Consider the following 15,556-nt stretch of genomic DNA (forward strand, 5'->3'; position numbering starts at 1 on the left):
TGTGGGTCTAGATACAGCATTAAAGTCATGAAGTTATTTTGAGAAGTGATGGCCTATTTCAATGGCAAGATAAAAAAAAAGAATCAACAGAAGAATACGGAAGCGTATTGCATTCACTTTTATTTTTTATTTTTTGGGGCATTTGTCTCCAAAAAACTGAATAATTTTTTTGTGAAGTGAATGTAATACGCTTTTGTAGAAGAATGCCTATTTTAAGCACTAAACATATTTAGGGTGTTTTTTTCTCACTTTCTGTACGTCCTATAGCGACCATTACATTATGCAAATTAGGCGATGACGTCATTTAGCGACATCTAGCGACTTTTAGGACAGCCAATAGCTACTTTCCTTACTGAGGAGTTGGCTACACTGCACACACAGTGAGATCAGAGCTCGTTCATGTGAAGCAGCCGGTCAGGGACAAACAAGGGTGTTCAAAAACCCAAGTTGAAAAGAAAGTATGATGCATCCTGTCTTGCTCTTGGGTTCACAGTCAATGTGGTAGGACATGAGGAGAGACCAGTGTGTAATTTGTGTCTGAAAACTCTATGAGAAACAAAAACAAATTAAGAACTTCCCTGACCTGCCATCAATAACCTATAAATTATTCTTAATATTTTATATTATTGTATCCCTGCTCTTATTTGTATATTATTCTTAATATTTTATATTATTGTATCCCTGCTCTTATTTGTATATTATTCTTAATATTTTATATTATTGTATCTCTGCTCTTGTTAACTTTCTATATCTGATTGTATATATTTTTGCCACTTATATGTTGTAACTTATACTGTGTGGTGCAGAATTGTGTGCATTGATTTTTTTTTTCGGGGGGGGGTACAGTACTTGTACTTAAAACCTCCACATATACAGTGTTTAACCTATATATCCCACACTAATGTCCTTTAACTCTATTATATTTCAGATACTTGTTTTACAAACAAAACCCATCAAACTTATAGATGAAACAAATTAGTTGTATATAAAGTCATTAAAAGCAGCAGCTACAAGAGTAAAATGCTGCTGAAGCATCAATGACTCAGGGTTAATGATCTGACTCATGTCAGAATCAGTCACAGAGACTGATTTTTTACTTTACACAATATTATTATTATTATTATTATCAGTCTTACAGTGTCAAGCACCTGCATGTCTTTTCTTGTGTGTGTAATACTCTGTACCACTCTGAAGTATTTGTAAAGATCTAAATAAATCTCCCTTTTCTTAATTATGATTGAGGGATAGTGTTTAAAATGTAACCTATCAGATATCCTTACTGTGTACAGGATCAAGTATTTCTTATGTCAGATATTGATGTATGTGGCACCATAAGTAAGCCTGATGCAATAAAGCAGCAATTGTGTCCATATATGAATATACAATTTCGGACTTTATTATGAGTAACATTCCCATGCAAGCTAAAAGTAACCAGTTTCCATAAATTCAAACTCTCATTCATTTGTTTCACATACTTATTTTGTACTGAGCACTAAGATCCTTAATTTCAACACATTACAGTCAGCATAGTACACACATGTTATATATACAGTGCCTTGCATAAGTATTCACCCCCTTTGGACTTTTCTACATTTTGTCATGGTATAACCACAGATTAAAATTTATTTCATCGTGAGTTTATGTAATGGACCAACACAAAATAGTGCATCATTTGGAAGTGGGGGGAAATATTACATGGATTTCACAATTATTTACAAATAAAAATCTGAAAAGTGTTGAGTGCATATGTATTCACCCCCTTTACTGTGAAACCCCTAACAAAGATCTGGTGCGACCAATTGCATTCACAAGTCACATTTGCAAGTCACATAATTAGTAAATAGGGTCCACCTGTCTGCAATTTAATCTCAGTATAAATACACCTGTTCTGTGACGGACTCAGAGTTTGTTGGAGATCATTACTGAACAAACAGCATCATGAAGACCAAGGAGCTCACCAAACAGGTCAGGGATAAAGTTGTGGAGAAATATGAAGCAGGGTTAGGTTATAACAAAATATCCAGAGCTTTGAACATCTCTCTGAGCACCATAAAATCCATCATAAGAAAATGGAAAGAATATGGCACAACCGCAAACCTACCAAGAGGAGGCCGTCCACCCAAACTGAAGAGTCGGACAAGGAGAAAATTAATCAGAGAAGCAACCAGGAGGCCCATGGTTACTCTGGAGGAGTTGCAGAGATCCACAGCTGAGGTGGGAGAATCTGTCCACAGGACAACTATTAGCCGACTACTCCACAAATCTGGCCTTTATGGAAGAGTGGCAAGAAGAAAGCCATTGTTGAAAGGGATCCATAAAAAATCCCGTTTGGAGTTTGCCAGAGGCCATGTGGGAGACACAGCAAACATGTGGAAGAAGGTGCTCTGGTCAGATGAGACCAAAATTGAACTTTTTGGCCTCAATGCAAAACGCTATGTGTGGCGAAAACCCAACACTGCCCATCACCCTGAGCACACCATCCCAACAGTGAAACATGGTGGTGGTAGCATCATGCTGTGGGGATGCTTCTCTTCAGCAGGTACAGGGAAACTGGTCAGAATAGAGGGAAAGATGGATGGAGCCAAATACAGGGAAATCCTTGAAGAAAATCTGATGCAGTCTGCAAAAGACTTGAGACTGGGGCGGAGGTTCATCTTCCAGCAGGACAATGACCCTAAACATACAGCCAGAGCTACAAAGGAATGGTTTGGATTAAAGAATGTTAATGTCTTAAAATGGCCCAGTCAAAGCCCAGACCTCAATCCAATAGAGAATCTATGGCAAGACTTGAAGATTGCGGTTCACAGACGGTCTCCATCCAATCTGACTGAGCTTCATCTTTTTTGCCAAGAAGAATGGACAAACCTTTCCATCTCTAGATGTGCAAAGCTGGTAGAGACATACCCCAAAAGACTTGCAGCTGTAATTGCAGCGAAAGGGGGTTCTACCAAGTATTGACACAGGGGGGTGAATACTTATGCACCCAACAGATGTCAACTTTTTTGTTCTCATTATTGTTTGTGTCACAATAAAATTTATTTTGCACCTCCAAAGTACTATGCATGTTTTGTTGATCAAACGGGAAAAAGTTTATTTGTCTATTTGAATTCCAGTTAGTAACAGTACATAATGGGAAAAAGTCCAAGGGGGGTGAATACTTATGCAAGGCACTGTATGTGTGTGTGTGTGTGTGTGTTGTCCTAGTTAGCGGTTTTGCTTATTTTAAACACACAATTCAAACACAAACACTTCAGTCGAGGGTCTGGAACAATACAGTATTCATGATAATTTAATCATAGGTTGTTTTACAGCAAACATTTCTCAGTACTGTCCTCACTTTTTCAAAATGTTCACTCTACACAAGCAACACAACAGCTCTCAAAGATGATGATGTATTTACACTTCATTTGTCCATTTAAGACTATTTAAAACAAGTGTTTCAAATTAAACATAACACAGAATTAGACTGTAAATTAAAAAGTAAATTAGACAGATATCTGCAACATTCTGTATATTTACAAGAAAATCAAAGCCTGAAGTAAAGTGCAAAATCTATGATTCACACTATGATGCAAGGTAGAAAATCTATATTCTTTAGGATGTGTGGTTCTTTTATTTGAATGGCATCTGGATATATGCATAATCAGGGTGCTACTTTAAAGAGTTGTGATACATGTTGTGATCCCAGTGGTTGTTAGCGTTATGAGAGACAAATGACAGTGGATTGTAAGATGTGTTTGAAGTGCATTTGTTTTTAAAAGGGTAAACCGAATATGAATGTGTAAAATACTTCAGTTGAGCTCGCGTTTACATGTCCTGATATAAGTGTGTGTTTAAAAGGCAACATAACAAAAGCTGAAACCTTTTTGTTAAGGCCAATCTCCTGTGGTGTGATTTCTCACCTTGCTGTGGTCAGTGCACCGTGACGTCACTCACTCTGTTCACATATACCCTCTAACAACCAGTTTACAGTCGACTTCTTGGAGACTGTGGTGGTGACGGTCACTTGACAAGAACTCCAGGTATTATTGTGTTTACAAGACAAGAGGTTATAAAACGTTGTCACACACAGAAGTCATAGAAGCAACAATAAAACGCGAGTTATTGATTTAGTTTGATGGTGAGCTCAGATTGCTCTGATTGACCAGTAAGTAAACAGCTATTCATTGATGCTAATTTGCTTTTCCTGCTGTTCAGAAACTCTTAAATCAAGTTAATATTAATCACTAATTACAAACTTATACATACACAGTGAACAGAGGGAGGGAATGGAGAGGTTACTAGTCCACCTGTCTTTTTTTGTCCAGGTTACCCGAAAGAGGGTTAATCCATCCCCGAGGCAGGAGCACTGATCAGGGATCAGGGTTTTCAGGTGAGCACTTGATCACTGCAGCCTCCCGTCTCCTCTGCTGCAAGGATTCTGCATCTGTCCGTCCAGAGGAGGAGGAAGAACCTCGACTTTGTAGCTCAACTTCTTAGACTGAAGGAAGCTGTAGCTGTTATCAAAGCACAGCACGTCTGCATAAAGTGAAAAACAGAATTTACAGCAGTTAATCCACTGACTGCAGTTAATTTGGGAGAAATGCCTTTATCAACTGTTTTACAAGAGTTCAACTGAAAAAGTAATCCAGTAATCTGTAAACCTATTCCTGTAACTACACTGATATACAGTAGATTAGTGTATCGAGGTGACTCACAGACTCCAGGCTCAGGGCAGGTGAGCCAGCTGTCTTCAGGGACCAGATGGGCATTGTAGCGTTCACTGGGCAGCACCTGCAGCATCTCAGCTACTTTCTCACCGCCGCCGTCTTTGGTCCGTCGGTAGACTCCGAACCCGATATCTGCTCCATCACTGGCAAACTGACACCTACAGACGAGCGGGGGGGCCGGAGTTTCATTGACCAAATTATCACAACCCTCTCCTGTGTTTTTCAAATCTTCCTCTGTGACACATTTTTAGGATGGCCATAAGAACAGCATTAAAATCAAACTTCACATTCGCATTGTAACTGATACAAACAATTTTTTAAAAAGAAACTCAAGTCCTGGGTTTAACCTGATTAAAAATTCCAAGTTTGACAGATTTAATAGTTCTAAGCTGAACAATTAGTATTCATTTGAACAGTTTTACACATTTAGAGAAGTTAAAGACTCACTCTCTGATTTTGTGTCTCTAAGCCCTTAACTTCCAGAGAGCTAAAGGGCTGAGGTACAATAATTCAGGATCAGTTTCAAAAAGTGAGGAAGACAATTTGCAATTGTTTTTCAAAATATTGTTCAAAAACTTTATTTGGAAAAAAAAGTCCAAATCCCGTTCCACATTCAAAATTTTTTTAACTTCTGTTTTGATCAAATCAATCTATAGACAGTTCTTGTAATATTTTTCCAATAATATGATGAATACAAAAAAAAGTGTGGCCGACTTTTTTCAATGTTGCAATTTGCCGTTACATGACTTATTTTGATTTACATTAAAGTCTGCTTAGCTAGGGTGTCCAAACCTTTTAATACCCACTGTATTTATGATTGTGGAGGGCAGTCGGCTGTGTTTAACAATGTTTTGCCTTTCTGCAGCAATAAATCAATTCATTAGTAATTAGAATGAAAGGAAAATTGATGGAAAACAGTGATTAAACAAGCTGGTTAAACATCATTTACATGTTTGAGCTGCTACAGAAAGCTCCAAACAGCACATTAGGGTTTAATGTGTTCGGGTCTTGCTCTGTTTGGTTTGGAGCGTACTGTAAAAAACAAGATCAGTGAACTTTGTACCTCAGCAGGCTGCTGGGTGCAGTGACATCACATTCCAGCTGGAAGATGGAGCCGCGGCTGATGGTCACGCTATTGTCGTACTGAACCTTTACTGAGTCCTGAACATAGTACGACCTGGGTACTATACCGCCGTACTTGATCTGGAACCGCAAAAAACACAAAACATCCTCACCTGATCACTACATCGGTCAAAGACAGGAACGCTCCCGGTCAGTGTTTTTCTCTTTGCACTCACCATGGTTCTGCAGCTGGGGTCTCCGTCGGGATCAGTCAGGGTTCCTCCGTACACCACAGGAAGCTGCTTTGGGTCAATGTGTTTACGTAAAACTTCTTGCCAGTTACCTAGGGACAGACGGAGGCAGCATTTTGATTTGATTGACCAGTTAAGGGCTTCTAGTCCTGCTCGTTTGGCAAGGTCAGCGTTACTGTTTGTTTGTTGCAGGCTGAAAAATCCCTTTTGGCCTTGAAGTTAGCTTGAGACATTCCTGGTGCCCATGTGGTCCTCGGCACTACCACTGAGTTTTATGTGAAGGTCACGACACTAAATGATGCAAAGAGAGCCATCCCTGAAGTGACAATTGTGTGTAGGAAGCTATTCTCAATGTCTATAGGAGGCTCTTTAGCAAAAAATAAATGTCCCCTTTGTGTTTCCCCTCACAGTGTTCTTTCTGTTTTCTGCTGAGTCACAGCAAGAGAAGTCAGGAAAAAAATCAGGTTCAAGGCCTATGGATATTATACTCATCACACACACACACACACACACACACACACACACACACACACACACACACACACACACACACACACACACACACACACACACACACACACACACACACACACACACACACACACACACACACACACACACACACACACACACACACACACACACACACACACACACACACACACACACACACACACACAGTAGAGATGTCGGTGCTACCAGTGAGGACACAAGGAACAATGACAAAGACTCCTTGTGTTCATCAATATTGTTCTATGAAAACCTGAAAAAGTGTGAACATGTGTTTTAAACTCTTGCCCTCACACATACACTATTTTTATACCACTACATTTAATTGAGAAAGAATCTGGTCAGTTTATGAAATATTACTTCTTGTTAAATGTGAAATATAGAATAACAACAACAACATTAATAATAATAATGACAGGGCCAAATAAATGAACTGGATGCGTTTTGCACTGCCTGCTTAAGTTATCATTGTGAGCAGGTTATCGTACTTAAATTAGCATTTGAGCGCCACTGTGCGGCAGGACTCTCTGCACCCTGGGTTAAAAAGACAAGAGGCAAAAGTTGACTCACTTCCTAAAACGACGATCTTGTGTCGTGTTGCCTCAGAGAGGAAGTGCTTGATCAGGTTGTAGGCCATGGGAAACAGTGTAGGAGCTGCAGCAAAACCAGGAGAGAATTAACAGGGTTACATTAAAACTAGTCGGAAATCAGGTCAGACAAGCACCGAAAGGCATAAAGCCACAGAGGAGTTGAGGTACCTTTGATAAGAAACACCCTCTTCAGCCCCTCTGGGTAGTTCTCCTCAAACATGGTGAGGATCTGCAGGGGAGGGAGAGAGCGGCGAGATGCTGCAGCAGTTAAACACGGATAGAGAGACGGAACATCAGTGTTAGTGCCGGACAAACCTCTCCATAGGTCTCAATAGCAGGTTTCCATATGTGTTTCAGTCCCAGGCCTTCACAGTCGTGGATCAGAGTGATGGCCTCAATGTTCCTCCCCAACTGGGGGAGAGAGAGATGGATAAGTTGAAGAAATATTTAGAGATGGGGGAGAAGGAGGGGACGGAGAGGGAGAGACACAAGGAGATACAAAATGAAGGGACAGAACGACAGCAGAGAGGGGAGGAAGAGACAAGGAAGACAGATGTTTTGGTCCTGACCTTCTCCGACTGCCTCTGACACTCCTGTCGCAGCATCTCCGTGTGTCTGATCTTGGTCTTCAGTATGTCCTGTTTGGAGGCTGACTGCAGCAGACCTTTAGGATCCAGAGGACCAATCACATCGTACCAGATGGGGCTCCCCTCTCTGTCGTAACCACATATTCCTCCGGACGCATACTTCTCAATCACCTGACGAGAATAAGACTGAGATTGTGAGTCGACACTAAACTGCAGAGCGCTCGACACCAGTCTTCAGAGCATCTGCAACAACTGTCTCATTTAACCCATTAAAAAAAAAGGTATTACTTAGGTCAGGGTTGTCCAAACTTTTTATCCCGAGGGCCAAATATAGAAAAAAATACGAAGATCTGGGCCACTCACGCCGCCACGCCCCCCTGCCCTGGAGCGGACTGTTGACAGTGTGGGGGGGGGGGGGGGGCGTTCTGAGGGACAGCTGCAATACAAATACAGTGGGCCATATTCCATCACATTACATTTCATTTGGCTGATGCTTTTATCCAAAGCGACTTACAATAAGTGCATTCAAGGGTACAAACCCAGAACAACGAGAATCAAGAAAGTACAATTTCTTCTTCTTTTTTTTTGAGGCAGACCAATTTTAAAATAGATGGCGGGCCGCAGATGGCCCGCGGGCCGTAGTTTGGACACCCCTGACTTAGGTAGTCCAGGTATTACTCATGTTGTCTGGGCCTAAATCTGTAAACACTCCCTAATGGGAACAAAAAGCAAGTCCCTGTAAAGTCAATCATGACATTTTACAGTGAAGACATGTTTTCAGGTTAGATTATGGTTTAGACAAGTAGTAAGTAGGTTAGGGCTAGATTGTGTGTGTGTGTGTGTGTGTGTGTGTGTGTGTGTGTGTGTGTGTGTGTGTGTGTGTCAACATGTGTCGTTATGTTCACCTCTGGAGGCTTCCAGTCAGAGATGATGGTGTCTGCTTTCATCTGCCTCCTGAACACCACATGCTGCAGACAGACATACACACAGAAAGAGAGGTAGCAGTTATAGGCAGTATTCACACATGCTGAGCTCCCAGCCTTGTGATCTTCAAATACAAATAAATCAGGTCTAACTAACTGTTGGAAAAACCAACATAAAGTGAACAACACCAAATCTGCAGAGTATCTTTACTGCTCCAGGATACCGACGGCACACTCTGTTTTTCTTCCAGAACATATCCCCTCATTGGGTTCATTTACACTTTTCACATCTTTTTCACAGACATTAAACCAATCAGTGACCTTGAGCTGTAACAAGTCAGTTCATTGATTATAGAAAACAACCACATCAGCTCTGAAAGAGAGTTCCGCGCTTCACATTCTACACACATGTTGTGGATCAATATTTAAATTGATTCAGTTTAATTTTCCTGCTTTATCGATTGTTTTTTGAGGAAAAAATGTCGAAATATTTTGGTTACACTTTATTTAATGTGTAGATTTTTTTGCCCGTATGGTCCAACCGTGACCTGGGAGCGTGTATTCATGTCTTTCCTCTCATTTATCTTAGTTTTGCACTTTCATTTGTCACCCATGTGTAGTTCAGTCCAGTGGTTCCCAGCCTAGGGGTCGGGCCCCTGCAAAGGGTCACCGCCCTGTTCAGACCTGGTGTTAACATCTGTCCTGAGTGGTCAGATAACAAGTGGACAGCCTGTGAGGCACCGTTGACACATCTGAGATCTGATCATTCATGTGGCCACTATCGCTTGAATTGAAGGGCACGTTGAAGGATCGTCTCCTCAGCTGACATTCTCTGACCTACTACAGCTTCATAATGAACTGAAAATATTTTACACATTTACACAGACATATTAAAAGTGGACATATCTGGGTAAATACATGTGAATTTGCATAAAGAGCAGGGACGTGAGATCCAATCAAAAGTAGACACTGGAGACACATCCAGGAAATATTTCAACAAACGTTGTGATCAGCTTGTGATCACATATCTGTTTATAAAAAGTCTGAACAAGCCTGAATAGTCCTGAGATGATTAATGAAAGATGACAGAAGTAAAAAATAAAACGTTTTGCCACAAAAATGTGCTTTTGATCTTTCCTCGTATCCTTACTTTTTTGACAGAGGACAATTTGACCTCTTTGAACTGTGTCCTTGAACAAGAAACAGAGTCAACTAGATACAGGCTTTCACTATCACAAGTCTAAGAGGTTGGTAAACGCAGGTTTAATCTTTAACCGTATCATAAGATTAGCAAAGTCTTTTTTTGTGTATGTCCTAATTTCCCCTTTAAAAAGTGGAGCAGAGGAGGGAGAAGCAGTATAAAATAGTAAATACGCAAGGACAGTACAAGGGCTTTAAACCTTCTGCTCATAAGTCATCACTCAAACAGCAGGAGACTGAACAAGGTGCTCACCTTTCTGATCATGGCTTCAGCTTTCACAACATTGAAGCTACGGGCTGGAAAAGAAAAACATCTTTATTAGACATCAGATTGGACTAGAGTTGGTGTTAATGAACACTTTAAAGAGAAGTTATTGTCATAATGAGGATGTGAAATGTGCTGCATTTCTCATCTTATAAGATGTGTTAACTAGCGTTACCTGAGGTCAGATATTTATGAGAAGCTCAAAGACAAATTATCCACTGTATGTAAAAGCTGTGGCACTGCAGCACTGAGCATGGCAGTTAGACATCGCTCAAAACGTTCAGCCTGTTCTTTGTCGAGCGAGGACACGTCAAGGTTATCAGTCAATGTAAATATTGATCCTGAGTGACGGGGACCCCGATCGATCCGGGCCTCCCAGGACAGTCAACAGATGCCATGTCCTGTTGTAGACTATAGATCAGCTCTGCAGCGGTGGACGTGGATCACACTCTGATGCAAAATGCTGTTTTATTGTTATGCTCTTTGTAAAGAACAAAAAACCTGCTCAAAGCCTGAACACAACAAATGGTAAATGGTTTTGTATTTATAAAGCGCTTTTCTAGTCTTGATGACCACTCAAAGCGCTTTACAGTACAGTTTCACATTCACCCATTCACACACACATTCATACAGTGCATCTACTTGTAGCACTTTGTTATTCTATGGGGGGCCATTCGGGGTTCAGCATCTTGCCGAAGGACACTTCGGCATGCAGATGGTTCAGACTGGGGATCGAACCGCCGACCTTCAGGTTGGAGGACGACCACTCTTCCCCTCAGCCACAGCCAACAAGATGATATTGCACATATTTTATTAGAATAATGGCCATTGTCATTAAAAAGGTTGTTATATTTTTTTGGGGGGTGGCAAAGAAACATCATTTTTTGTATAAATTCATTTGCTGATTATTCTCTCAATTTAAGAAACAACTGATTAGTCTAGAAAAAGTAAAACAAATTGGAAAAACGAAAAAAAATATTGAAATGACATGCATATTCATAAAATCGTTTGAAGAGTACTGGAACTATCACAGAAGGTTTGAGAAAGTTAGAAAATCTGCACATTTGGAAGCTCCTGTAAGAGGGTTTATATGCTGCCCCTGTATTGAGAGCAAACTAGAATCACCAATTATCTGTCGATGGTTTTATCAAAGGGGAGAATTGTGTACTGTTAGTATTATCTACAGGAGTTCAAATCTACACCTCACAACAGCGGTCTACTGTATGTTTCTCTCATGTTTGGGATCACAGGAGCACAGAAGTTGTCATAATTTCCTCCGTTGTCAGCTTGTGTTTTTATCCCTGTCCTTCCTGTTGGTTTGTTTGTAAAAGAAGGAAAAGATTAAACACAAACACCGGTGGAAGGATGTGATATGGGTCAGAGAGAACCATTAAATATTGTTGCCACTCTGGATCAGGGGACAGATCCATGAATGTTATTTATTACTTCCTTTAACAGTGCAATTTACATTGACATTTCATTGATTTCTCAGATCTTGATGGAAAAAAAACTCAAGCAAGTTAGGGGACTGTTACCAACAAGTGTGTGAAATTTGGTGCAGCTTGATTGAATTAAGATGTATGGTTTTGGCTTGAGAACCATTCAAGCTTTTTGTGTGTTTTTATCCATTCACCTGTTGTATTTGATTTCATCTCAAATTTCTGGCGTTTGCGTGTGCGTATGAAATATTTGTGTTTTTATTTTGTTATGTTCAAGTTGTTTGTGACAGAACAGGATTCAAATCAAAACCCATGTGTCCTGGTGTATTTGGAAGAATAAACGTATATGCTGGTTTGATTCAGTATCTTGACGTCTGCCTTCATCTCAGCTAAACATTTAGAGGAGCTGCCAAACTGATGTGGACAGGGGTATGAATTCCTATTTTGTCAATCCACCAAGACCAAAACCAATGAGGATAATTAATTTATTGCTAACTGAGAGAGGCTAGCAGGGGGGTCCACTCAATAAAAAATAGTCTCCAACCGGGGCAAGAGGCCCCAAACAGTGAAACAACAAAAAACAGGGGGGACTCTTTTGTGTGTTTTAGCAAATTTGACCAGAGTCCTGTGAAGTGAATCTGACCTAATACAGCTTGAAGTAGAGTTTACACCAAGGATAGCATATGAGAATAGCTGCAGCTGCTTCTAGCTCGGAACCAAGTAATGGTCGCGTGAGATAAGACCTGACTGTATCTGTATTGGAAGGGGGAGTATCAAGTTTCAAGAGTTTACTGTCAAATGCACAACAATAACATTAAGCAGTCACTGGCAATGAAATGCTTGGGTCACAGGCTCTCTTATAGCAATGCTCAGTGTCATGGAAATTATTGAATCTAACTGTCATCTTTGAAATGTGACAGATCCTCCTGTCCTGACAGCTATGCTCAAAGTTCAGTTGGATGGACCTGAGGAAACATCATTATATAAATTCCACTTAATGCTTGCATCCGCCTGATATCAGGAAATGTTAGTTAGTTTGAGCCTAAATGCCCTTGTGACTATTTTATGTTTTGCCCAATGTCTATACACTCAGGAGAGAGGGGGGCATCTACTTAGTTTGAGGTTCATGTACTGCATGAGATATTTTCCACCAATTCAATTGTACAGACAAGTTGTTTCCACCCTTTTTGGCATCTACAGAGTAAAAATAGGTCAAATCATCTAATGTTGCCTCATAGAGGAAACATTCCTTATTGGTAGAAGGTCGCACCTGTAGACAAACAACTGGCGAAATCGTGACAAACACAAGTACAGGATCCTGAACTTATTCTAAGGGCTAGAGGGTGAAAAGGCTGAGAACCACTAAGTTAGAACAGGATGAAATAAAAGTTTGACAGGCATAGATACCAGCGTCTCTAAACTCAGGTATTTCCACACAGCCCTCCACTGAAACCGCCGGATGCATGTGTAAAAACACATTGGAACAGGTTTGTGTGTGTATGTGTTTGTGAACGAGAGGGGATCAGGGTGAGCCTGAGGCATTACTCCCCCCCCCCCGTGGCATCTAAACAATTTTGAATAGTGACATATAATATGCAGCCTTTCTTTGGTTAGTTTCAGGGGTAAGTCGACTGTCGGGTTCCCGCCCATCAACTCAAGTTTCTCAAGTTTGAAAAGCACGCTAATTTCTGTTGTGTGTCCACAGCTGGACACGGACTTTCTGTTAGCGGTCACAGCATAAAGACAAAAAATGGGAAGCACGAGTAATAAATGTATTGGATTAAGAACAAACATATTTCCCTTTAAAACATCATGCAGCAGAAGCATAAGAGGTATATTTGCAATACTTCAATGAATTTTTTTAGTTGCATTAGACATAATCTTTACAATTAAAGTTTTGAAAATACTGGTTAAGCGAAACAATTTAAAAGTATCAGATATCTTTTATTTCTGTGTTTTCACCACTGTCCGTTTGTTTATTGGATTGTCCTTCAGGAAGATTACACAATAACTACGGATTTCCATGAAACTTGTTGGAAGGATGTGCTATTGATTCGCAAACAACCTGTTACATGTTGGTGCAAACCTGGATCAAAGGGCGGATCTTGTTTCCACTGTCTTTAATATTATAGGATCTTCTATTTCCCAACGTCTAATGATACCTCAGAGAATAATTTGTGGGTCTTGATTAAAAGTGTGTGCAACGTGGAGCAGATCCAAAATCTGGTGCCTAGGGTCTTGAAAGTGGTATGCAATCTACTTAGTACTAGTTATATTTTACATCCTAAAGTGTATGAGTAAAATAGCTGTTATATCAAAACAAGACAAAAGCATGTAAGTAATACAGTCATTTCATTTAGCTGACGCTTTTATCCAAAGTGACTCACAATAAGTGCATTCAACACCGAGGGTACAAACCCAGAACAACAAGAATCAAGTCAGTACAATTTGCTTCAAGGTAGCCAAACTACAAAGTTAGACATGTAAGAGCCATATAAGTGCTAATATATACATATATATATATATATTTTTATTTTTATTTTTTTTAAATGTCATTGTACTTGGATTTGTGTGTGTGTGTGTGTGTTCAGAGTTTCCTGGGGGTCTGTAGGCCTCACCTCTGAGCCAGCAGAGGAGGTAGTGGTCGTGCTGTGCAGGCAGGTTGGGGAGGATGTCCTGGATCCTCCCACGAAACTGGAGGAAATGAATCAGAAGGAATTGAAAGTTTAATCTTTGTATGTTTTCACTTTGATTTATAAATCTAACCAGGGACAGTGACTAGGAAAGGCTCTACATTTTTGGAAATATTTGTCTTTTCACAGAGTGTAAAATAAGAAGATTGATACTTAAGTACTGTCACGATATTAGATTTTCAGCATGTGATTATCAAGGCCAGAAGAGTTCACAATACCAATACTATTACAGTATTGAAGACTTTATACAAATGTCTACGACGCTGTAGCGTGTACCAGATAGTCATTGCATTTCAGCGGAAACAAATGAAAAATATTTGAGAGGTGTCTAATATCAAAATGTAATTTCTATTAGGTTAGCTTAGCATAAAGACTGGAAACCGAGGGAACCTGTTAGCCTGGTTCTTTCCAAAAGCAATAAAAGCCACCAGAAGCTCTAAAGCTGTATATTATTTACAACTTTGTATCAAGCTAATTTACAAAAAATGAGTCTGGGTTTATCAGAATATCTCTCTTAACCTGACGAAGTGATGTGAATGCAATACAAAGTGAATTATATTTTACATTATTTTTCTAATCTCCACTTCTATTCGAGTTTAAGTAGTTCTGGTTGCATCCATGATCTTAATGTCAGTCATCTATTTACTGTGTTTTATTATTTAATAATCCTGGTATTTTTTTAATGGAGATTCTTAAATATAGTTAATTGGAGGAAAAAAATCCATCTGAAAGATCTTGAGCAACAATATCAAGTCGTATAAAACATTATTATACTCAACTGAAGTGCATGTACCTGCAAACTACAGCACTATGGATACGAGTCACGGAAACGCAAACTTAACACAATGTTACTATGGACACACAACGGTCACATTATAAGTGATAACAAAACACAAGCAACCAGTAGAGCCCAAAGTTAAACCAATCTAATCTCACACATCACAGCTGCACACGTCCTCCTGGATATTAAGAATGATATTGATGATCAATATTTTACCTCTGTTAAGATTTCAGCCTGTCTCGGGCTCAGGTCTCCCACTCGTCCACTCATGTTTCAGCTGAAGCGTTGCTCTGACAGAGGCTGAGTCTGTGAAAGAGCTGCAGTGGAGGGAAGTGGAGGTAGACGAGTAAACAACCCCCCCCCCCCACACACACACACACACCCACACACACACACACCCACCCACCCACACCCACACCCACACACACCTTTCAGCTAAAGACCGAGGGTTGTGACACAGTCTCCCCATGTCTTTTCCTGTTTGTCAGAGATAACCAGTGTCAGAAGAAACAAGAGGACACTTCTCCCTATAAGCAGCACACTAAC

General features: G+C 40.1%; 1 protein-coding gene across 1 annotated transcript; it reads right to left on the minus strand.

Moving 5' to 3' along the window:
- Nucleotides 1-1,372: 1,372 nt before the first annotated feature.
- Nucleotides 1,373-15,333, minus strand: sec14l7 (SEC14-like lipid binding 7). The gene is made up of 12 exons (XM_053410842.1): nucleotides 15,227-15,333; nucleotides 14,155-14,230; nucleotides 10,086-10,129; nucleotides 8,615-8,677; nucleotides 7,692-7,880; nucleotides 7,438-7,533; nucleotides 7,291-7,351; nucleotides 7,103-7,186; nucleotides 6,008-6,114; nucleotides 5,773-5,912; nucleotides 4,698-4,867; nucleotides 1,373-4,518 (listed from the first exon to the last, which is right to left on the minus strand). The coding sequence occupies exons 1-12, from the start codon at nucleotides 15,278-15,280 to the stop codon at nucleotides 4,385-4,387; spliced, it is 1,218 nt and encodes a 405-aa protein (XP_053266817.1). The 5' UTR covers nucleotides 15,281-15,333; the 3' UTR covers nucleotides 1,373-4,384.
- Nucleotides 15,334-15,556: the final 223 nt, after the last annotated feature.

Source organism: Pleuronectes platessa, chromosome 19 (genome assembly GCF_947347685.1).
Source record: "Pleuronectes platessa chromosome 19, fPlePla1.1, whole genome shotgun sequence".
Lineage (NCBI taxonomy): Eukaryota > Metazoa > Chordata > Actinopteri > Pleuronectiformes > Pleuronectidae > Pleuronectes > Pleuronectes platessa.

Excerpts from the sequence above, each read along its gene's own strand:
- sec14l7 (XM_053410842.1), bottom strand. The coding sequence starts at position 15,280 with ATGAGTGGACGAGTGGGAGACCTGAGCCCGAGACAGGCTGAAATCTTA. Across the intron at positions 7,187-7,290 it reads GAGGGTGTTTCTTATCAAAG|CTCCTACACTGTTTCCCATG; the intron begins GTACCTCAACTC and ends GTTTTGCTGCAG. Across the intron at positions 6,115-7,102 it reads CAAGATCGTCGTTTTAGGAA|GTAACTGGCAAGAAGTTTTA; the intron begins GTGAGTCAACTT and ends GTCTGTCCCTAG.